Source organism: Orycteropus afer, unplaced genomic scaffold (assembly GCF_000298275.1).
Source record: "Orycteropus afer afer isolate SDZICR_OR568_19922 unplaced genomic scaffold, OryAfe1.0 scaffold00028, whole genome shotgun sequence".
In the NCBI taxonomy this organism is placed as follows: Eukaryota; Metazoa; Chordata; class Mammalia; order Tubulidentata; family Orycteropodidae; genus Orycteropus; species Orycteropus afer.
The window spans coordinates 6,362,330-6,387,177 of record NW_006921615.1 but is presented as its reverse complement, the minus strand read 5'-3'; the positions used below and the strand labels follow the sequence as shown (position 1 = coordinate 6,387,177).

The 24,848-nt window shown below is 39.4% G+C and overlaps 1 protein-coding gene across 1 annotated transcript in view; it reads right to left on the bottom strand.

Annotated features, from left to right (window-relative positions):
* The window catches only part of BEND7 (BEN domain containing 7), a 122,420-nt gene that overhangs the window by 22,078 nt on the left and 75,494 nt on the right, over positions 1-24,848 (bottom strand). The window contains exon 7 of the mRNA XM_042780227.1: positions 4,031-4,150. Coding sequence (XP_042636161.1) covers positions 4,031-4,150 — 120 coding nt within the window. The remainder of the gene's footprint in view (positions 1-4,030; positions 4,151-24,848) is intronic.

The following is a 24,848-nucleotide window of genomic DNA, read 5'->3' as shown; positions in this document are numbered from 1 at the left end:
CAAGATTATCTTCTGTGTCTGTGTTAATTGGTTTCCCTTTTCTTTGTTGAAGAGGGTCTGTGCAATCCTTCTGCCTAGTCCGCCATCTTGCCCCGCCTCCCTCATTGACATCATCTTTGGAGAAGGATGGGAGAAGAGAGGAAATTGGAAGGGTAACAGAACTAAGAAGTTAGGGAGCAAAGAAGAAAATGAAAGGGCATGAGAAGGAGCATGAAACGGTACCATGGGACAACCATGGGAGAGGCCACAAGGTGTACCTTGGGTCCTAAGAACTTTGCTCCTAAGGACAGAGCACATGGACACTGAACAGAGTTGTTCTTGTTGTTTGCCGTCGAGTTGGCCCTGACTCATAGCGACCCCTCCTTGGGTTTCCGAGGCAGTATCACTACGGAAGTAGGATTGTCCAACCTTCCTTCCGAGACTGAACAGAGTAGTCACTGTCAAATCTGCCACCCATAGGTTCTGGAAGGGACAGAATAAGTGCTTGAACCCCAGTGAAGGACTGATGGAATATTCTCCAGGACTTCACGTGACTTTGTTGTAGACTATAGTCTCTTCCTTTCTTGGATTCTTGATTGATTCATTAGTTCAATAAGTTTCTCCTGAGTATCTCTACCTTGTGGCAGACACAGATATTGACACCTGGATAGAAACATGACTCAGATGTAGTCCCTGCTCTTGAGGATCTCACACGGTCCAGTTGAAGAAATAGGTTTTAAGTATTGTGGTGGCAGAAGACAAAAGTACTTGGGCCAGCTATGAAGGGTCCAGAAGAAAGTAACCTCTGAGATGGTTTATTAAAGGAGGCAGAAGATTTCCAGACTGAAGAAAAGCATCAGAGTGTGAGAGACCAGCATTTGTCAGGAACAGGGAGAGGGCTGATGTGGCTGAAGGGAGTGTGAAGCCTATGGCAAGAGAGAAGGCTGATAAGGAGGGTGGGGCTAGACTATGAAGGATCCTGCATGACTTGTAGCATGGAGGATGGTGTGAGAAAGAGATTTTATTATAGGGACAACAGGAAGCTAGTAGAAGTATTTAATCTGTGGAATGGTATGGTATGATCAAATTGTGTCTTAAGAAGATAATCACAGGGGGATAGTGAATGAAGTCTAGGGCTCCAGTATAGAGCCAGATTTGCAGCTACACACTGGGTAGCTATCAGTGTCTCTTAGTTCAGTTCAAATGATGAGTAAGGACTTAGAATGAGAACAGTGCCAAGAATGGGAACGTGGGCTAAGTTTAAGGGCTAGCTAGAAGAGAAAGAGGCAGTGAAGGAGATCAAAGGCATTACCACAGAATATGGAGGTGAAAAAAAAGAAAAGAAAATCACAGAAGTCAAGGGAAGAAAGTATCAAGAAGAATGAAATTTGACAGTGTAGAATTTAACACAGAGGTCAAGCATTAATATAAATAGACAACAGAATCTGACTATCAGTAAGTGAAGACAGTAAGAGTTCTCATTAGAGGAGTGAGGTCACAGGGCAAAATGCAATGGATTGAAAAGTGAACTGCTGATGGGGAAAGAGGCTCAGGGAACATAAACCCTTTTGGAATAAAAACATGTGACCAACAGTGCTAGGAGAAAGAGATGGTAGTGATTTTAAGAAATGACAGGGATAGGGAATTGTTTTGTTTTTGGTTTTTTGGATGGCAAGCAGAAGGAGGATAAGGTCATGAGCATTTACTAGCATTTTACGTGCCAGTACTGTATAAGCAGCAGTGTTTACATGATATAATTTTAACTCTCAACACAATTCAGTGATGTAGCTATTGTTGTTGTTGTTATGTGCCGTCGAGTCAGACCCAACTCATAGCGACCCCTCCTTGGGTTTCCAAGGCAGTATCACTACGGAAGTAGATTGCCTAACCTTCCTTCCGAGGAGCAGCTGGTGGGTTTGAACCACCAGCCTTCTAGTTAGCAGTCAAGTGCCTTAGGCACTATGCTACCAGAGCTCCTGAGATAGCTATTAGACCCAGTATATAAATGGAGAAACTGAGCTTAGAGATGGTGAATAATTTGTTCAAGGTCACAAGAATTTGTAAATGGCAGATCAGAGATTTGAATTCAGATCTAGTCTTTCCACTATACTATGTCTGATATTATTTGTAGATTAGGAAAAAGAAGGCAGTGAAAACGAAGAGAAACAGGGTGAAGATGACTGTACAATTTATCATGCAAACCTGAAAACCTCTGAGAGTGAAAAGGGTACTGTTAATAATTCCATCTGACAAGAGGGAAGCAGGATTGCCCAGGCAAAGCAGGACATTTGGTTCCTGACTCAGGATACAAGAGAGGCACAAGGGTAGCATGTTTACCTAAATGATCTCCATAGCTTTCAAACATGGCCACATATGAGTATAGAACATTTTCATAGGGGATATACTAGTTTAATTCATAAAGCAGCACACTCATAACTCTGAGGCTAGTTTTAGTGTGATGCACACTTAATGATAAGGAAACTGAAGATCAGAGAGATTGAGTGATTTATCTCAGATCCAGAGGGAGTTCACAAACAGCGAGGTGAGACTCAAAAACAAGGTCTTCCAATTCTACTATGTCATACTAATGCAAGAAAACAATTTTTTTCCAATTAAAGATATTAATAATCTACATTTTTTTAAAATAAAAAGAACATTGTTGTTGTTGTTATGTGCTGTCGAGTCGGACCCAACTCATAGCAACCCCTCCTTGGGTTTCCGAGGCAGTATCACTACAGAAGTAGATTACCCCATCTTCTTCCGAGGAGTGGCTGGTGGGTTTGAACCGCCAGCCTTCTGGTTAGCAGTCAAGTGCCTTTAGCCACTATGCTACCAGAGCTCCCGTAAAGAACATTAGTTAAGTGTAAAAGGTTAAAAAAAAAAGTAGAGAATGGGGAGGGAATATCTGTAATAAAGTTAAAGAAATAATCTAGGGCTGAATATTTTAGAATCCCAATGTTACTTTTATAATAAAGAGCTATAAGCCTTCACAATGAAAAACCACTTGGCTCCTTGATTCCTTATATCTTGTCTAGTCAAAGGTATTACCAGCATGTGCCAGGGAGGGGTCTTCCAAAGAGTTCCCAGGACCCTTAGCTTTTCTCCTCCATAGGTTTGGTAGAAGAATATATCACTACATATTTTGAGATACCCCATAAAAAGGATCTGTTTAGAGATATTTAGAGATATAGTCTCATGTGCTTTGAACTACTATTCCAACAAACCTCCATAACATTCTAACATGGATAACATTTCAGCACCTAGAGTACATCTCCCAAATAGTGTCTCACACTCAAGGCACAGAAGGCTTTTTTATCAGACTAGGTGTTCTCATGTTTGATCGGGATTTTAATTTTAAACAATATCAAGAGGTCTGTGGCTTTCTGCAGACAATTATTCTTACATGATGGAAGAAAACTGACCTCTAAGTGATTCTTTACTGGTAAATTGGCCCATTGTCCCTTTGTAGGGACTGACTTCAAACTGTCAGATATAATACTCACAATTCACCTGGTGTTGATTGCTTGATGGTCATTTTTTCCTGGAAAATAATTCCAGAAACTCCAATTCCAAATTTAAAAAAAATGTATATTTGACTTAAAATCTCTTCCTGTCTGTTTCATGTGGTGTTTCTAATACGATGTTTAGAAACATATGGTACACCTTAAGCAACGAGTACTTTTATAAAGTCATGCAGATCAAAATAAACAAGAATTAACAGGCAAACAGAAGAAGCAAACTATAAAAGACAGACCCAGTTTCATACATAAGACACATTAAACCACAAATGAGATTAGCAATAATTTTTGTTTGCACTGTTAAAAACAAATGGTCTTCTATCATTTTTACTCTTTAATCAATCTTAAGAATTTCAAAATTTATCTGAATAAGACTTTAAAATATAAAATCATAGCACATTATGTATAACTTTTCCTTTAAAAGACAAAAGATACTGAAATACCCTACAGCAAAGTAGTATTCTTTCCAAAATCTAAGTGTTCAATAATGTGCTTCTGCAATTACTTCTGCAATTACTGCAGCCTATTCATACCTGAGCCTCTTTTTAACCTTCTTCTGGCCAGTTTAATTTGATCCTGTAGAATCTGTACCCAGTCTCTTGGGCCAGGAAGTTTGTCCACATGGTTAGCAGTGCAGTATTTTTCTGTGAAGACTGAAAGAAAACGTGAAATACTGTTAAATACTTTAGCAAATAAAATATGGAGATCTAAAATAGGTATATATCCCAAGAAGAAAAAAAAGAGGTATTTCTGAAAGACTTCAGTTCTGCAGTAGATATTATCAATATCTGTATCACATTCCTCTGGTAGCATAGTGGATAAGACACTTGCCTGCTAACCAGACGGCTGGCGGTTCAAACCCACCAGCCACTCCTCCGAAGGAAGGTTGGGCAATCCTACTTCCGTAGTGATACTGCCTCGGAAACCCAAGGAGGGGTCGCTATGAGTCGGGGCCGACTCAACGGCACAAAACAACAACAACAACAACAACAACATATCACATTCCTTTGGCAAAGATGGAGATCAGCATGAGCCTGGCTACAGTAGGTTGTGCTTCAGAATGAAACTGGCTCTAAGTATTAAGTAACTCATATGGAAAAGTTCTTACTGCTCCACATCCATGGATAGGTCTTACAGGCAGAAAAGAAAATGCTCCCATAACCTCTGGGTCTAAAGGTCTCATGACCAAGTTCAGCAAGTATATGAAAAGATTTCACCTTTTTGTTATTAATTCAATTTCTAAGGCAAAATTACTGAAAAAGATGATGTTCCCATGGTGATTCCTACTAACTCAATCAGCCCTCAAAATAAATAATACAGTTATGCTTTATTTCATAGTTTTTAAAATGCTCCTTTTTTTTGTTTTCCCAAAAGAACCATTGATGTCAGATTAATGAAAGTTCCAATTCTACTTTGAGTCAACCTCTTGCACCTTGTACCAGCTCCTAGAAAAGAGTTACCCTATTAAGCACGAAAGAAACTCTGGAGAATCATATGATATGGCAAAAGGAGGCAAGACAATTATCTTATTAAAGCCGCTCACAGTGTGTGACCGCACATAAAGGCGCTGTTGTTGACATTTCTGCTTCACACTCCATCCCTAAGCACTTTTAAATGCAGTCTTTTCAACTTACTCTCCATAAGGTCAAGACCTAGTATACAGTCCTATCACACTGCTTTCTTGGTATTTAAAATATTGGTAATTTTAATGTTTTAAAAGGTTTCTTTTTAAAAGAAATAAAAAAGCAAAATATTGACAGATTCAAGTATATAAAAATATAAAATTTCTATTGAATGAAAAACAGACATCTTATTAAAATGAGAAAAGCCATTTGCACTAAATATGGCAGAAAAGGTTTAATATCTACCCCATATAAAGAGCTCATTCAAGTAAAAGAGCAACTTCAAAAGCCCCTGTGGATAAAGGAAAAAAAAAATCAGGACAAATGTTCAGCTTAATATGTAAATGAAAAAACTGCAAAACGTTTTATACCCACTAAATCAGAAAAACGTTCAACTGTTTTTCTAATAAAAACAATTTTTCTGACAAAAAAAAAAAAAAAAAAAACCCAACTCACTGCTGCTGAGTCAATTCTGACTCATAGCGACCCTGCCTTGGGTTTCTGAGGCAGTATCTCTGTGAAAGTAGATTGTCCAATCTTCCTTCCAAGGAGTGGATGGTGGGTTTGAACCACCAGCCTTCTGGTTAGAAGTTGAATGCCTTAGGCACTATGCCACCAGACTACTGACATAGTACTGTAAAATTGTGGGGACCTGTCACACTCAAACATTACTGTTAGCATAAACTGGCAAAACCCTTTTGGGTAGTAAGATAATAACACATAGGGAGAGCCATAAAATCATTATACTCTTGAACCTAATAATGTTACACCCAGAAATTTATCCTAAGGAAATAATATGAAAGAAGAAGAAAGCCATATACATTACCTCTAATATGAAACAAATGCAAATAATCTAAATGTGCAAGAAGAGATACTTAGCAGTGATGGAGAGGATAGACCGAGGCAGGCAAGAGTGGAATCAGGGGGATCTCTTTTAGGAAGTTACGTCAGTATCTGAACAATATCTAAGGCATAGAACTGGCATTTCTTGGTGAATCATATGATATAGGAATAGAAGAAAGGAAGGTTTGAGGCGAAAGATGGTATGTATTAAGTTTGGCTTAGAACACGCTGTGTTTGAGATGTTTGTGGCATATTTAAGTGGAGACAGCTAACAGATATTTACATACAGGGGCCTATAGCTCAGGGAAAAGGTCAAGACTGAAGATGGTGGTTTCAGAAGCACCAACATACATTACAGGAGTTAAAACAATGACAGGAAAAACGTTGCCAAGAGAGAAAATATAGAGTGAAACGAGCACTGAGCCAAGCACAGAACTATGGAACACTCTTGTTTGAAAGGAGACTATGGTGAAGAAGTCCATGAAGGAGTCCAAGACTGACTGGCTAGAGAGTGAGAAGAACCAAGAAAGAGGGGTTTTAATAAAAGTTGACTACTGATTCTGATGGGAGCTCTGGTAGCATAATGCCTAAGGCACTTGACTGCTAACCAGAAGGTTGGTGGTTTGAACCCACCAGCCACTCCTCGGAAGGAAGTTGGGGCAATCTACTTCTGTAGTGATACTGCCTCGGAAACCCAAGGAGGGGGTCGCTATGAGTTGGGTCCGACTCGACAGCACATAACAACAACAATAACAACACTGATTCTGATAAGGAGAAGGGATCAGCTTTTTAAAATGCAGAAGAGAGGGTCAGGAAAGAGGGTTTTGAAAGTGTCCACTGAAGGTCAGCTATGTAGTGGATGGAGTGACCACAGATGACACTCTCAAGAAGCCTGGCTCAGTGGGGAAAGGGAGGAAGATGAAAGTAGTTAGAAAGGGGAAGAGGGCTGAGGAACAGGGAGACTAAAGAACGGTTTGTAGGCTGGGGTAAGCAGCCAGTATTATTGCTCGTGAGTACACGATGTAGGGAAAAAGGACATAATCAAAGGAACAAGAATTGACAGACTTCTAAGGTGAAGTGCCTAAGGCACTTGACTGCTAACCAGAAGGCTGGTGGTTCAAACCCAACAGCCACTCCTCGGAAGGAAGGTTGGGCAATCCTACTTCCGTAGTGATACTGCCTCAGAAACCCAAGGAGGGGTCGCTATGAGTCGGGGCCGACTCGACGGCAAATAACAACAACAACAACAACTAAGGTGAAGGGATCTGGAATATAAATGGAAGAGCTGCCCTCCAACAGGAGGAGCCATACATCATCTTCTGAAATGGAAGAGAAGGTAAGATTGGGGGTAGATTTAGAAATAGAGTACTCACTCCTGAGACCTCAATGAACTGGGAGGTGAAGGAAAGTACTTGAAATGAGAGAAAGGATTGGTGAAAGGAGTGTAAAGAATATGTTAAATGTTTAGAATTGTCTCTGAGAACAGAAACGCAGCAGACTAAAAGCAAGTAGAAGGATTCCCAAGAAGCAGAGAGGGCTACATGCTCATAGTAGCAACGATTTATATGGGTTGGTTGCTCTCTTCCACAGTACCTTGAAGTTTCAATTTAGGGGGAGATGTTGGATGGTAGGGTTAGTCTAGGGCTAGGATTTTACCAGACAGGTTTGATGGAAGGATAGCAGTATAAAGTGCTTGAAAAGTTAGTGAAGATGCTACCAGGAATGAAATACCTCAACTTCCCTCCCATACGAAAATCTGGGAAAGAAGCCAGAAACTCAAAAACTTGGAGAAATCTGCAGGGACCGAAGAATGGACATATCCGTGGGATTGCAAGCAGGTGTCATGGGAGTAAGGACAGTAAAGAGCTAGAAGAATAATTCCACTAAGATAGTGAATGATAAAGTATCATCAGCAGAGCAGTTCTTTATGAGAATGCTAAGGTGTGGTCACTGGTGTGGAGCTGAAATTGAACAGAGGTGAAAGTCACTGCAGATGAGGCCTAGAAACTATGTGGCTACAGAGTCAGATGAATCCTTTATATGGAGAGTGAGTTCATTCAAGTTGATAGCAGGACCTGGGAGCAAGAAGACTGTAATGCAGAAGCCAAATCATTGGCGATGTGGTGAAGAGTGGGGAGGCAGAGAGAAAGTGGTAAGACCTATGATAAGAGCCTTAATGGAAAGGTCCCATCTATCTCTACCTGAGTAGAAGAGGAGTGATGATTAGGAAGCAGAATTAAGGCTCAGGGAAAATATAACGAAGGTGCCCAACATATTATATGGGGGCATGGGAGAGGTTAAGCAATCACCACTTCTGAGAGATGCAGAGGAAATAGTACTCCTGGGAATAGGTGGACTTTTAAGTCACCTGTACCATATTAAAAATAACTTCCGGGGTCTTCATGTATTTTGTTTCCCACAAAGGACCTGCTACAGTGCCTTATATTGAATAAGAACTCAATAAACATCTGATGAATAAACATGTTTTCCAAGTGTGTTTCCAATGAAAGCAAATATAATAGCTTACAAATTTAGACTACTTGGGAGGAGAGGGGAGAGCTATCTGAATTAGAAGCGAGACTTAATTAACAGAATATATTTAAAGGAATGAGTTTTTATTACAGTTAAATGCCGACAATAATATTTACTAATCGGAGAAACTCCAAAAGATTCTTGAAGTCCTGTTTTAATGAATATACAAAAATATTTGTATTTAACACCTTACTCTGTTAGTTTATGTAAAAATATGTACTATAAAATGATTGAATCCACTTGTCTTATCAGGTAAACATCTCCCCCCTTTGCAATATTGTTCACACAATTTCCATAGCAACCCCTCTTAGACTGTGAAATGTCTGTGTCCAAATTACTACACATTAGAAATTAGTGGCTCCAAATTAAAGAAGTAGATTTGGATTGTGCCGACATCAAAATGACTCTCAGTAACCATGTGTGTCAATTACTAAGTTTAGGAGACCTGAAGAGAAATTTGTGGAATGCATTCTCCCACTCCATGGGGGACTTCAGATCAGATTTTTTTAATCTAACCTTGAGCTCTAGATTCTGTCACTCACTAAAAGGATGGCTATTTCTGGTTGTTATTTTATTATTTTATTTTTTTGCTCTTTTCAGGTAAAATGTATATGGTTTCAGTAGAAAGAAGTCAGGAAAATCTCTGTCTTCTGGGTCTGTGTCTGAGACCTCTGAAGGCATAGCAATAGGCTTGAAAAATACCTACATAAACAAACATTTCCACTGGGCACATTACTGTCATCCTACTTCACGGATTACGTTCAAACTTAAAAGAGAGTTGTAGCTATAATTTACCTACTAAAGACAAAATCCTATTCTATTACAAGTGCAGATGAGGCCTTAGAACAAGGCCAAAAGATTGTCATTGTATTGATCTGAAAACACTCAATATGCTATGTGAATAGAGGTATTGAGTAAGCAGAATATATTTTTGCTATCTGAGTCTATAGCTAAAGGTCAAGCTATTATCCTGGTAACAGTTCCATTAGGAGTAATGATGTGAAAAGAGGCATTGCATTAATGCACTGGGTTCCCACTATGTTAATAGTGGGTCATTAAGAATCATAGAAGAACAATTTGCATTCATCCTTAGATGTCCTAAAAAGAAATTTCCCTCCTTTTCTATTTTAATATATTAAGAAGTGAAGGCTAATTTTAAATGAGTCCAAATAATCTGAACAAGTGGAATAAGGCCAACAATTACACGAAATGAAAGTTAAAGCATTTACCCTGATTAATGTAATTTGAGATCCTAAAGAAGGGGCCCTGGTTGCACAGTGGCTAAAGTGCTCAACTGTTAAACGAAAGGCCGGTGGTTTGAAGGCAATAGCAGTTCTGTCTGGAAAAGATGTTGCAGTCTGCTTCTGTAAAGATTTACAGCTTTGAAAACCCCAAGGGGTAGTTCTACTTAATCCTATAGGGTTGCTATGAGTTGGAATCGACTCCATGGCAATGGGTTAAGGCACAAAGAGTATGTTAAAACACTAGGGAAATGACAAATGTTCAATTTGATCTGTACATGAATAATGACTTTTCCCAGATGCTTGCCTTCATTTGAACCATGGCCTTTAATTGTATGTAAATAATGAATAAGCTTGTGGTGGCTGAGCAGATTCTTCACTAGGAATGCAGTATTTAATATAATCATCAATGAACATGGTGGTGTATAGTGTGCCTGACGTGCTGATGTGACATGCTGAGAGCAGAGCGGATTGGCCATGTTCCCCAAACAGATATCTATTTACTCAACAGTTCCTAAAGGACTTTTAATTTGGATTTTTCTGGCTATCTGTTCTGTGAAAAGCAGAATATTGTATGGATTTTTTAATGGCAGTAATTGTATCACATGTATACTTTAAGAAGCAATGTCGTTGTTGTTATGTGCCATGGAGTCGGACCTGACTCACAGCAAACCTCCCTTGGGTTTCTGAGGCAGTATCACTATGGAAGAAGATTGCCCAACCTTCCTTCCAAGGAGTGGCTGGTGGGTTTGAACTGCCAGCCTTCTGGGTAGCAGTCAAGATGCCTTAGGTACTACGCTACCAGAGCTCCTTCACAAAGCAATAGGTTTAATTTCACTCTAAAATCATCTAACTAGGATAAAACTTTAGCCAGCAGTAACAGCCTAACTTCTGATTTGATGATTAAATTTTAACTTCTAGTCAAACAGAAACAAGTAAAAATCAAGGTTTATGTCACACAGAACTGAAGGCAGGTCCTCCTTACCATAAAGCAAAATCTACTGCCACTGAGTCAATTCTAACTCTTTACAATGCTATAGGACAGAGTAGAACTGCTCTGTAGGGTTTCCTAAGCTGTAATCTTCACAGAAGCAGACTGCCTCATCTTTCTACAATCAAGAGGCTAGTGGGTTTGAACCCCTGACCTTTCAGTTGAGCACTTAATCACTTGTGCCACCAGGCCTCCTTTATGTCCTCATTAGATCTGCCAAACTCCTAGAAGTATGAGGACCTAAGGACAGTGGTCAGAAAGAGAATTCCACAGTAGGATCCCACATGATAAGCAGATGAACCCAACTGGGGACTACTCGTCAGCCAGCCGGGGATCTACAGGAGGAAAGGAAATCTTAGGAAGCAGCTTCTTGGTCATGCTCACTGACTGCCTACATCTCCTCTTGTCCATGTAGGGAAGAAGGAGACTAGAGTTTCCCTGTAGACATGTCTTCTATTTCTTCACATCTCAGTGGATATAAAACAAGCAGTATTCTTCTTACTTCTCCCTCTTTTTCTGTTTACTTTCTTAGTTACTATTTGAAATTTTCCATATACTAATATGCACTTTATATACATCTCATTTAATCATCACAATAACCCAATGGGGTAGTGTGACCCTATATTATAGATGACAAAATCAAAGTACAGCCAGGTTGACCATGGTCACAGAGGACATCAAGCTCAACTGGTAGAACATACTATGCAAAAACACTGTTCCACATCCTACTTTGGTGAGCAGCAACTGGGATCTTAAAAGCTTGCAAGCAGCCACCTAGATGCAACAAAGGGTCTCTCTTTGTCCAGAGCAAAGAGGAATGAAGAAAACCAAAGATACATGTAAACAATTAGTCCAAGGGATTGGTAGACCATGTAATCCTCAGGCTATATGACCATGAGACCAGAAGACCTATATGGTGCCCAGCTACCACCATCAACCACTTGGAGGGGTATCAGTGCAGGAGATCCTAGAGAGAGTGGGAAAACAATGTGGAACAAAACTCAAAATTATTAAAAAAAAAAGACCAGGTTTGCTGGTCTGATAGAGCCTGGTGAGATCCCTGAGACTATGGCCCCTAGTTAATTCCTTCCAATCTGGAATTGAACTTACTCATGTGGCTTCCAGCCGAACAACAGACAGGACTATGGGGTGGACATTTACATCAGGTAAATATACTACTTGGAGTGATCAATCATGGGAGAATAGAAGGGCAGGGATGCACAGGGAGACAGCTTGGCAGGGCGGGAGTGCATGAGAGGGAAGAACACAGAGAACAGGTAGGAAGAAGGTGGGAAGACAGCTGTTACATTGTGGGGAATTGCAGTCATTGTCATGAGACAAAATATGTATGAACTGCTGTATGGAAAATGAATTTGCTCTGTAAACTTTCACCCAAATTACACACACACACACACACACACACACAAATTATAGCCAGGTTAAATAACTTGCCAAAGGTTGCAGCTAATGGGAATTATTTTCCACATACATTTTTTAATTTTGTATTTGAAGTTGTAAATGAACACACAGATTCTGTAAAAGGAAAATGACCAAATTCTAAACATAATAAACACTTGAAATTCAAGTTGTGAATGCTGGTGTTACTTGCAACAACCAAAACAGAAGCATGATAGACAGCAGGGGAGAAAGATATTAAGAGGCTCCCAGATAAAGGGAGGTGTCTGTAAGATCACCTATCTCCTGGATCCAGGCCAGTTAAGCACATGGCAGAGAAGCTGTAAAAGGAAACTAGGCTGTGGGTAGGATGAATGCATAAGGTATGTTCAACTCTGAGATTCGATGACTCTGCTCTGGCTTTTATATGGTTCTATCAGCCTGAACTGACTTGATGGCAGTGGATTTTTTTTTTTTTTAATAAGAATATTTATCTTCTTTGATGTTATGGTACCTCATTCTCCAAATTCATGGAGAGAGTAAAAAATCAATAAATTATAGGCTGTACCTCTATTCTAATAATTTAATCAAATAACAATGATTGTTCCTTTGAGAGAAAGGGAAAGAGGTAGAATGAGGGGTGGCTGTTGAGGCAAGCCTTTATGGTACATGCATATCTTGATGCAATTGTTACTGGTCTAGGGACTGGCTCTCAGCTGTGCATGTTTAGAAATTGATTTTATCAGACCACCCCAGGAGATCAAACTTGAGAAACCAGATCATGATAACTAAACTCATAAGAGATTGATGAATATACTAGATTGCCAATTAATTAATGACTAATGAGGGGGCTGTCTTTCTAGTATCTGAACTATATGATGCCACAACTTCTTCGGATTAATGTATTGGAAACAAAGCGCATAACAGATGGTTGTTGATTGAGCATGGCAATAGACCAACGGGAGCTGGGTGGTGTGGGGCATGCCAAGCTTCAGGATGTCAACCATACCAGCACACTGTCCTACAGGAAATTGCCCATCCCTTGCTTGCCCGTGCTGCCAAAGGGGACAGACATGTTTTATACCAGTGCCCTCCAAGCCACATATTCACTAGAGTAGTGATGGTCATTTGACCTAAGAAAAGCCAAGCCATAAACCAAACCCAACCAAACCCACTGCGATTGAGTAGATTTTGACTCATAGCAACCTTATAAGACACAGGAGAACTGCCACAGAGGGTTTCCAAGGCTGTAACTCTTCATAGAAGCAGACTGTCTCATTTTTCTTTGATGACTGAACCACCGACCTTTTGGTTGGCAGCTGAATGCTTTAACACAACACCACCAGAGCTCCTTATGGAAAACCAAGCCACTGACTGAATAAAACGATAAGCTTGGCCCTCTTGCATCCTCCTCCTGAATAAGGGCTTTAGCAACAATAGGTCTTGAGAAAGAGAGCTTTAGTCACATTAGGCATGGCTTTTTTTAGTCAAAAAATCATGATACACCATATACAAACTAAAATTGTGAGGGAGCAGAAAATAAGCAGAGGAAGCCAGCAGTAAAGAGAGACAGACAAGGAGGATCATGAGAAGGGGATGCAAAGTGTAGGTGTGCCCTAGAGCAGCCTCATAGTAAATCTCTTTTTTCCTAAGGAAATGAGTGGTTCTCCATCTTGAAACCAAGAGTTCCTTGAAAGACAGCATTTTATATAGATTGGACTAAAGCTTGATTCTTAATCCACTGTAGATTATGTAAGATCTCTATATGGTAATGTACCCCAACCACAGCTAATACTGAGTGGGCACTGACTAGTCTTATCTTTGCTCTCCTACTGCTGGCTCTGTGCATTCACAAAGCTTAGGTACACACCACAAAATATACAGTCACAAATGATCTTCTGAAGTTTAACTACTTAGGTATATGGCTGATCTCACCTATTTTTGTTGATTCTTATTAATAGCATTATAGTTAATCATGTTTTCTGATTCTGTATAAAAACTCAGGTACTCCATACCTGGAACCTTCACCCTATTGTACCTTTATTATCAGGATAACATTCATTCATTCATTGAAGAAATATTAATTGAGCACTATGGCAGGACTATGCCAGGTGCTAGTGAAAAAATGGTCTCTTCTCTCCAAAAGCTTGCAGTAAGTGGACAATAAAGGCAAATAAAAAGGTAAGAACAGTACACAGTAAAACTGTCACTGCAGAAATAAGTACAGGATGCACATCTAACCTATTCTTGGTTTGGGGAGTGGTAGTTAAAGAAGGTTTTTGGATAAAATGATGGCTAAGCTGAAACCTAAGAGAAAAGAAAAGGTTAGATAAAGAAATAGGAAAGAAGGCTGAGATTGTTCCAGACACAGGGAACAGTATGGGAACCAAAGACATACTCTGTGGCTGCCCTGAAGTGGGGTGAGCATGTAGCAGTCTCAATAACTTGGAAGCTCAAGTTTTTACATCTATAAGGGAATCACCAGCCTTCTGGTTTGCAGTTAACTGCCTTAAGCACTATGCCACCAGAGCTCCCTAGGGGTAGAGAATATGAAACCCTGGGCCTATATGAGTGGTGAACTGGAACTGAAGCTTCTGCATAAAGCTGATACTCTGAAAGGGCTTCACCTCAGCTAAAAGAGTGACCACCCACCTACATAAGGAGTTAAAACAAGCAAGCTTTCCAGTCCTTGGAGAGAGGAAAAGAAAGTTTCCCCAAGAATTCTAAATGCTTGGCCTCACCTCTTATAGGTTTGTAATTGGAAATTATATTACCTGCTATGATGAAATGAAAGAGGTCTGGTGGTGCTGTGGTTAAAGCATCAGACTGCTAACTAAAAGGTTGGCGGTTTGAACCCACCAGCTGCTCTGTGGGAGAACAATAAGGTAGTCTACTTTTGTAAAGATTTATAGCCTTGGAAACTCTATGTGGTAGTTCTACTTCTGTGAACCAGAATTGACTTGATGGCAGTGGGTTTGGTTTTGATCTTATGGTGAAATGAGTTTCTTTATGTGGCCTTTGCCTTGGCTCTTTGAAAAAGGAAAAGGAAACCGCTTGTGAGATTGTTCTTCCCAAGAGGGGGCTGAGAGATCTACATAGCTGGCAGAGAGAGAGAGAGAGAGAGAGAGATAAGCCCTGAAGAGTTCTTACAGTTGTTCTAGTCTTTTGGAAAAGTTTATTATTTTTGACCAGTGAAGAAGCCAGTCCCTGTGAGCAGAAAATGTCCATTATTATCCAAGTAGATGGAACCACTAGCCAGGGGATTCAGTTATTATGCAAATAGGGTACACAAAATCCATCTAATAGGATGGAGCCACTTGCCTATATAAGCACCCATCCCACAGAAGATGAGGGCAACCTCACTGCCAACCAAGTAGAAGAATCTGGAGCAGAGTTATGTCCTTTGACCCAGGGTCCCTGTGCTGAGAATCCCCTAAACTCTGGAGACAGAGAGAGCTATAATACTGGAGCAGTGACAGCAGAACCAGAAGACTTGTGAGATATGACATAGTGGGCTTCCTAGCCTGTAGAGCAAGGCAGCTAAAGGGGCCTGCCAACCCATGGAGCAACGGAGCTGAGGGCCTTTGGGCAAGAGACTTGGTGGTGCAGTGGATGTCTCTGGGCACTTGTTGGTAGAGCTAAACAGTTCTAACACTTGCCTGAGGAGGGGCAGAAGCCAGGCCAGAGCAGGAGCAGGGGAGGCCAGGCCTGAGAAGGGGGCGAGAAGAGGCCTGTCTTGAGGGGGTCACAAGGAAGTCTGCATAGCTGGCAGAGAGAGAGGAGAGAAGAGAAAGGGAAAGGAAAAGAAAAAGAGAAAGGGAGGGAGGGGAGGAGAGGGAAGGAGAGGGAAGGGAAGAGAGCTGTCCTATACTAAAGAAGGGAGAGATATACTCTTCACTTGGGGGGAGACTTTCATATCATGCCTGTGTGCTTCCTGACATTGATCCTGTTCCTGTGACTTCCAAGTGAATCCTAATCCCATGCTACTTTGCTAATGAGCCATATAATATGAGTATGGTCTGTGAGTTCTGAGTGGCCACTGTAAGAAATTATCAAACCCAGCATAGAAGAGTGCTGTGGGGAAGAGAACTGGTGTCAGAACTGGTAAAAAGTTTGGAGGGTTGAAGTATGTCTGACTTCCACCTCATAGGATTCAGCTTTGGGTTGATGCTGGTGCTGATTCTCATTCTCCCTGAAGTTAGACAAGATCCAACACTACTACTGCCCCATTGTTGTTGTTATGTGCTGTGGAGTTGGACCCGACTCATAGCGACCCCTCTTTGGGTTTCCGAGGCAGTATCACTACGGAAGTAGATTGCCCAACCTTCCTTCTGAGGAGTGGCTGGTGGATTTGAACCACCAGCCTTCTGATTAGCAGTCAAGTGCCTTAGGTGCTATGCTACCAGAGCTTCTTACGCTACCAGAGCTCCCCCATTACACTTGTATAAAACCATAAGGAAATATAAAAATTGCTATTGATACTCCTAGGCTCTAGACAAGTAAATGAAAAACTGCTCTGGAGGGATGCTCCCACAACCTGGGGCATCACAGATTCTCAAAGAAAAATAATACAAAAAACAGGCCCCACTACAGATGAGCTGATATTTGAAATAATGATGGACATGAGGAAACAACCTATCGTAAGCAAGAGTCAACAGACCCAAGAAAAGCAGGATAAGAGCTCCACTAACTTAGGGCAATAAAATGGCAAAATAAGTATGCTTAAAATAAGTAAAGATATCAAAGAATTTAAATTCTTAAGAAAATAAGGAAAATTTAAAAAGGAACCAAACAGAACTTACAGAAATTAAAAATGGAATAACTTATATTAAAAAACTCAAAAAGCAGGTTAATCAATAAATTAGTATCACTGACTAGAAAGGGAGATAGATCTTAAGAAATACCTGGAATGTAGCACAGACAGGTGAAGATATGGTAAGTATACTAAATTAAGAGATATGGAGAATAGAATAAAAAGGTCCAATAAACACTAACAGATGCTTCAGACGGAAAGAATTGAAAGAATGATGGAAAGGCAAAATCTGAAGAGATGGTACGTGAAAAATGTACAAAACTGATGAAAGTCATGAACCTTCAGTTTCAAGAAGCATAGCCACCAAATATATTAATAAAAATACATCTAGACTTATAATAATGAAATTGAAGAACACTAAAGGCAAATAGAAGATCTTAAAAGCAACTGGAGCAAAAAGACAGATTATCTAGAAAGGAACAATAGGCTGACTGCAGACTCACAAGAACAAAATATAAGACAATGGGGTATCTTCAAATTGCTCTGGAAAATAATCCTCAATCTAGAATCAATTATCCAGTTAAAGTTTACATCATTAAACAGTGTGGGTGAAATTTTAAAAAATTTCACAACAACGAAGACTGAAAGAGTACACTATACAGGTCATTACCCAAAGTATTACTAAAGGTTGTACTTAAGGAGGAAAGAAAGAAACTAAAAACAAAAGGAAAGAATTAGAGGGGGAGGAAGAGAAAGGGGAAAAGAAAGAAGGACATGACCTATAAGATATTAAGAATTATTACAATGTCAGAGTAATAAAAAACTGTGTAGTATTGGCTCAAAGGTAGGTAAAAGACCAAGTGTAAACATGTGTGAAATTAGAGTTTAGTATATGACAGAGATGGAATTCCAAATTAGTTTAACAAAAAGAATGGTATTAAAATGACTATCTATCCATACAGAAAAACAATTAAATTAAATCCATTCGTCATGTTTTAGGCAAAACTAAATTACAGATGGATTAAAGACCTGAGTATAAAAGATAAAAACTTTGTTGGGGAAAAAAAAAAAAAAAAGTGAATTTGCTCTGTAAATCTTCACCCAAATCACAAAAAAAAAAAAAAAAAAAAAGGAGAATACCATTATATCATCAGAATATGGAGGATTTCTTGAAATGGACCCAAAAATCCCAAAGTATAAAGGAAAAGAAATACGATTGTCAAATCTAAACTTTTGTGTGATAAGAAGACCATACATAAAGTTTTTGCAGGTTGGAAAGTAAAAGATGATGTTTGCAACACATATAACTAACATATGAACTCATATAAGTAAATAAAAATGAAATGATGTTCAAACTTTTTAGTAATCAAGGAATGCAATGTGGAGATTGCATTTTGAACCATACTGACAAAAACTAAAGTTTAATAATACCAGATGTGAAAATGTGGAATGTGGGATAAAGGGATTTCTTATCCATTGCTGGTAGGTGTATGTTGTTTGTTGTTAGATGCCATCAAGTAGGCTCTGACTCATAGCAACCACAACAGAAAGAAACACTGCCTGGTCCTGCAGCAGCCTCACAATCTTTGCTAGGCTTGGGCCCACTGTTGCAGCCACTGTGTCAATCCATCTCATTGAGGGACTTCCCCTTTAATCACTGACCCTCCACTTTACCAAGTATGATATCCTTCTCCAGGGAATGGTACCTTCTGACAATATGACTAAAGTAGGTGAGACGAAGTCTGGCCATTCTTGCTTCCAAAGAGCATTCTGGCTGCACTTCTTCCAGGATAGATCTGTTAGTTCTTCTGGCAGTCCATGGTACTCTAGTATTCTTTACCAAAACCACAACTCAAAAGCATCAACTCTTCCTTGGTCTTTATTCATTGTCCAGCTTTCACATGCATATGTGGCTATTGAAAATACCATGGCTTGGGTTAGGTGCATCTTAGTCTTCAAAGAGACATCTTTGCACTTTAGCACTTGACAGAGGTTTTTTGCAGCATATTTCCTCAGTGCAGTACAACATCTGATTTCTTGACTGCTACTTCCATTGGTGTTGATTGTGGAACCAAGTAATATGAAATCTTTGACAATTTCAATCCTCTCTCTACTTATCATGATGCTGCTTATTGGTCCAGTTGTGAGGATTTTCATTTTCTTTATATTGAGGTATAATCAGCTCTGCAGACTGTAGTCTTTAATCTTCATCAGTAGGTACTTTAAGTCATCTTCACTTTCAGCAAGCAAGGTTATGTCATCTGCATATGGCAGGTTATTAATGAGTCTTCTTCCAATCCTGATGCTGGGTTCTTCTTCATATAGTTCTCAGATTATTTGACTAGCATATAGATTGAATGAGTATGATGAACAGATACAACCCTGATGCACTTCCTTCTTGATTTTAAACCATGTAATATTCCCTTGTTTTATTCAAACTACAGCCTGCTGGTCTATGTACAGGTTCCTCATGAGTAAAATTAAGTGTTCAGGCATTCCCATTCTTCTCAATGTTATCCATAATTTGTTATGATCCACAGTTGAATCCTTTTTGCATAGTCAATAAAACACAAGTAAACCTCTTTCTGGTATTCTTTGCTTTCAGCCAAGATCCATCTGACATCAGCAATGATATCCCTCGTTCCACGTCCTCTACTGAATCCAGCCTACATTTCTGGAAGTTCTCTCTCAATGCACAGCTGAATAGTTTCTGAATTATCTTCAGCAAGATTTTACTTGCACGTGCTATTAATGATATTGTTCAATAATTTCCACATTCTGTGGGGTCACCTTTCTTTGGAATAGATACAACTATGGATTTCTTCTAGTCAGTTGGCCAGGCAGCTTTCTTCCAAATTTCTTGGCATAGACAAGTAAGTACCTCCGGTGTGCCATCCGTTTGTTGAAACATCTCAATGGGTATTCCATCAATCCCTGGAGCCTTGTTTTTCACCAATTCCTCCAACACAGCTTCAACTTCTTTCTTCAATACCATTGGTTCTTGATCCTATGTCACCTCCTGAAATGGATGAACACCAACCAATTCATTTTGGTTCAGTGACTCTGTGTAATCCTTCCATCTTCTTTTGATGTTTCCTGCATCATTCAATATTTTGCCCACAGAATCTTTCAATATTGCAACTCGAGGTTTAATTTTTTCTTCAGTTCTTTTAGCTTGAGAAATGCCAAGTGTGTGCTTCCCTTTTGGTTTTCTAACTCCACATCTTTGCATCTTTCATTATAATAACTGAGTTTGTCTTCTTAAGCTGTTCTTTGAAATCTTCTGTTCAGCTCTTTTATCTTGTTATTTCTTCCATTTGCATTAGCTAGTTTCTGTTCAAGAGCAAGTTTCAGAGTCTCTTCTGACATCCATTGTGGTCTTCTTTCCCTTTCCTGTCTTTTTAATGACTTTTGCTTTCTTAGTGTATGATGTTCAGAAACCCAAGGAAGGGTCACTATGAGTCGGATATGATTCCATGGCAGTGAGTTTTTAGTTTGATGTTCTTGATGTCATCCCACAATTTGTCTGGTTTTTGGTCACTGGTGTTCAATGTGTCAAATCTGTTCTTTAGATGGTCTCTAAATTCAGGTGAGATGTAATCAAAGTCATATTTTGGCTCTTGTGGACTTTTAAAAAATTTTCTTCAGCCTCAATTTGAATGTGCATATGAGCACCTGATGGTCTGTTCCACAATCAGCTCCTGGTCTTGTTTTGGCAGCAGATATTGAACTTCTCCATTGCCTCTTGCCACAGATGTAGTCAATCTGATTCCTGTTTATTCCATCTCGTGAAGTCCATGTTATGTCCACTGTTTATATTGTTGAAAAAAAGGTATTTGCAATGAATAAGTCATTGATCTTGCAAAATTCTATCATGCAATCTCTGGCATAATTTCTATCACCAAGGCCATATTTTCCAACTACCAGTGATTCCTCTTTGTTTTCAACTTCTGCATTCCAATTACCAGTGATAATCAACACATCTTGACTGCATGTTTGGTTAATTTCAGACTGCAGAAGTTGGTAAAAATCTTCAATTTCCTCATCTTTGGCTTTCGTGGTTGTTGCATAAATTTGAATAATAGTAGTATTAACTGGTCTTCCTTGTAGGGGCATATATATTATCCTATCACTGACAGCACTGTATTTCAGAATAGATCTTAAACATCTTTTGTGACGATGAATACCATGACATTACTCTTCAATTTGTCATTCCCAGCACAGTAGATTATAGGATTGTCTGATTCAAAATGGCCCAAACAAGTCCATTTAAGTTCACGAATGCCTAGGATATCAATTTTTATACATCCCATTTCATTTTTGACAACTTCCAATTATCCTAGATTCATACTTCATACATTCCATGTTCTAATAATGAATGGATGCTTGCAGTTGTTTTTTCCTATTTTGAACTGTGCCACATCAGCAAATAGAGGTCCTGAAAGCTTTCACCCATCCATGTCATTAAGGTCAACTCCATTTTGAGGAAGCAGCTCTTCTTCAGTGGCATTTTGAGTGCCTTCCAACCTGAGGGGCTCATCTTTTGGCACTATATTAGACAGTGTTTCAGGGCTATTCATAAAGTTTTCCAGTAATATACCAGACAGTGTTTCATTGCTATTCATAAGGTTTCCACTGGCTAATTCTTTGAGAAGTGGATGGTTCTTTCCTTCTTCCATATCTGTCTTAGTCTGGAAGCTCTGCTGAAACCTTTCCACCATGGGTGAGCCTGCTGGTATTTGAAACACCAGTGGCATTGCCTCTAGCCTCACAGCAACACACAAGGCACCACAGTACCACAAACTTACAGATGAGTGGTGGTAGATGTACAGATTATGTCAATTACTTTAGACAGCCATTTGGCAAAGTTCAATGGAGATGAAGATGCTCATTCCCTGTAACTCACCTATTTTGCTCCCTGGTGTGTCCTTAGAGAAACTTTCACCCAGAAGAATCAGGAGAGACATACAAAGAAGATTGCTACCATGGGTAATGAAGAAAATGTAGAACAAAACTAACTGTTCCTTAATAGAAGACTAGAGAAAGATACTACTTTATTCATAATGGATAGCAGTTAAAATGAATAAAGTAGATTTAAAGTACATACAGTATGATCCTGCTTATGTAGATTTGTAAATCCACATAATAGTGGTAAATATGATAAGCAGTAAAATAGAAACCCTACATGAGAAACATACACATCAACTTCAGTGTATTTTGAGATAAAAGGAGAAAGAGAAAAGGGAAGGTAGAGGAACACTCTGATTCTTTAAAAACAAAAAGGAAAGATGGGTATGAAGCAAATATAACATGTTTTAAATCTTAGTTGCATGGCAAAGAGAATACAAATCTTAGAAAATTTTTTCAACACGTTCAATATGAAAGGATACACTATTATTCCCACTGTTAACCTAAAGACTGCTGTTAATGGGGACAAATATCTTTTTTCAACTTAGTCTACAAAGGATCAGAAAATTTCTCCTAGGATTATGCCATGGAAATGTCAATACTGATTAAGTCTCAATTATACACCTTATATACACTCTCTCTTGGGATAAGTACCAAAAGCTATTTTAAAAGAAAGTTAGGAGAAGACTCAGTAATTTACGTTATGGGAATAACATCCTTCTGGTCTTAGTTCAAACATGACCTTCTCAGCTAAGGCTTCCCTGAGTTCTTTAACCAATGATTTTTGAAATAGCTTATGTCTAGTGTTCAGCTAGACTACAAGTTCAATAAGGGGAGAGATAGTGTCTAATTTGTTCACTGTTGGCAAAAAACAGGCAAACATCAATGTATGTGTCATGAAAGAATAAATCTGAGAAACTTTTTACTTTGGTCTGTTACTTAACTTGAAAGACCTGAAGGAAGAATTTTTTTTCAGCAAACAGCCACAGGTTTTAAAATATACTGAAACTGGAAACTCACTTCAGAATTAATCTAACAGTGAGAATTTAGCATACCCCATCAACTAATCTACCTAAAAAATGAAGCTTTCAAAAATAAAGTTAAGAAGAGACAGTAATATAAACAATATAAAAAATAATGATGAAATTAGAGTAGTCTATGAAATTATTTGTCTGGGCTCACTTCAGGAGACTGCATTGCAGTCAGCTGGTACAGATACAGCAGTTAAGAACTAGTAAAATTTGACTATGACAATCTAATTCTTAGTTCCTACACTGATCTTAAAGGAGCCCTGATGGCATAGTTGTTAAAGCATTCAGCTTCCAACCAAAAGTCTGGTGGTTAGAATCTACCAGCCACTCCATGGGAGAAAGATGTGGCAGTCTGCTGATGCAAAGATTTTTTTTTTGTTGTTATGTGCAGTTGAGTGTTCTCCAACTCATAGTGAACTTATGTACAGCAGAACGGAACACTGCCCGGTCCTTTGCCAGCTCCACGATCCCTGCTATACCTGAGACCACTGTTGTAGCTAGTGTCAATTCATCTTGCTGAGGGTTTTCCCCTCTTTCGTTGACCCTCCACCTTACCAAGCATGATCCTTCTCCAGAGAATGGCCTCTTCTTACAACAGGACCAAAGTAGGTGAGATGAGGTCTGGCCATTCTTAGTTCCAAGAAGCATTCTGGCTGCATTCCTTCCAGGACAGATCTGTTAGTTCTTTTAGCAGTCCATGGTACTTTCACCATTCTTTGCCAGTACCACAACTCAAAAGCATCAACTCTTCTTCGGTCTTCCTTATTCATTGTCCAGCTCTCACACGGATACGAGATCATTGAAAATACCATGGCTTATGTCAGGCATACCTTAGTCCTCCAGGAGACATCTTTGCCCTTCAGCACTTGAAAGAGATCTTTTGCAGCCGATTTACCCAGTGCTATAAGTCATCTGATTATCTTGCCTGGTGCTTCCATTGGTGCTGATTGTAGAACCAAGTAATATGAAGTCTTAGACAACTTCAATTTTTTCCCCCTTTATCGTGATGCTGCTTATCCATCCAGTTGTGAGGATTTTTGTTTTCTTTATATTGAGGTGTAATCCATACTGCAGACTGTATTCTTCAATCTTCATCAGTAACTGTTTCAAGTCATTCTCATTTTCAGCAAGCAAAGTTGTGTCATCAGCATATTGGAGGTTGTTAATGATTCTTCCTCCAATCCTGATGCCACGTTCTTCTTGATATAATCTAGCTTCTTGGATTATTTGCTCAGTGTAGAGACTGAATAAGTATGGCGAAAGGACACAACCCTGACGCACTCCCTTCTTGATTTTAAACCACGCAGCGTCCCCTTGTTCTGTTCAAACAACAGCTTCCTGGTCTATATACAGGTTCCTCATGAGTACAAGAAGGGTTCTGGAATTCCCATTCTTCTTAATGTTATCCATAATTTGTTATGATCCGCACAATCAAACACTTTTGCGTAGTCAATAAAAGACAAGTAAACATCTTTCTGGTATTCTTTGCTTTCAGCCAAGATCCATCTGACATCAGCAATGATAACCCTCGTTCCACGTCCTCTTCTGAATCCAGCTTGCATTTCTGGAAGTTCTCTGTCAATATACTGTTTCTTTTTTTCAAATTTTAAGAGCTTGTTTTACATTCAACATAACACGCACATGTAGTTTCATTCCCCATTCACCATGTCCAAACTTAACTCAGTCTCCTCCCCTCCCTACCCTGTAACCTACCCCCTGTGCCCCTCGTATGCACTCCTATTTGTCCTGCATTTCCTCAGTTTGAATGTTGGTCCTCTGGTGTCCCATGGTCTATTGCTCTAAGGAATGTATTACCATAGAGTATGTGACTGCGTCATCCTGGGTTGAGTGGTCTGTGTGTACATCTTGTTAACTATTGGGATGACAGCCTGCCCCTGGGGGTGAGTTTTATTCCAGGCGCAGAATATTCCAGGGCCATAATATTGGGAGTCTCACCAGATTTCGTCTGACCAGTAATTCTGGTCATTTATTCAGTTTTTGGATTTTGTTCCACATTTTCCCTCCCACTCTACCC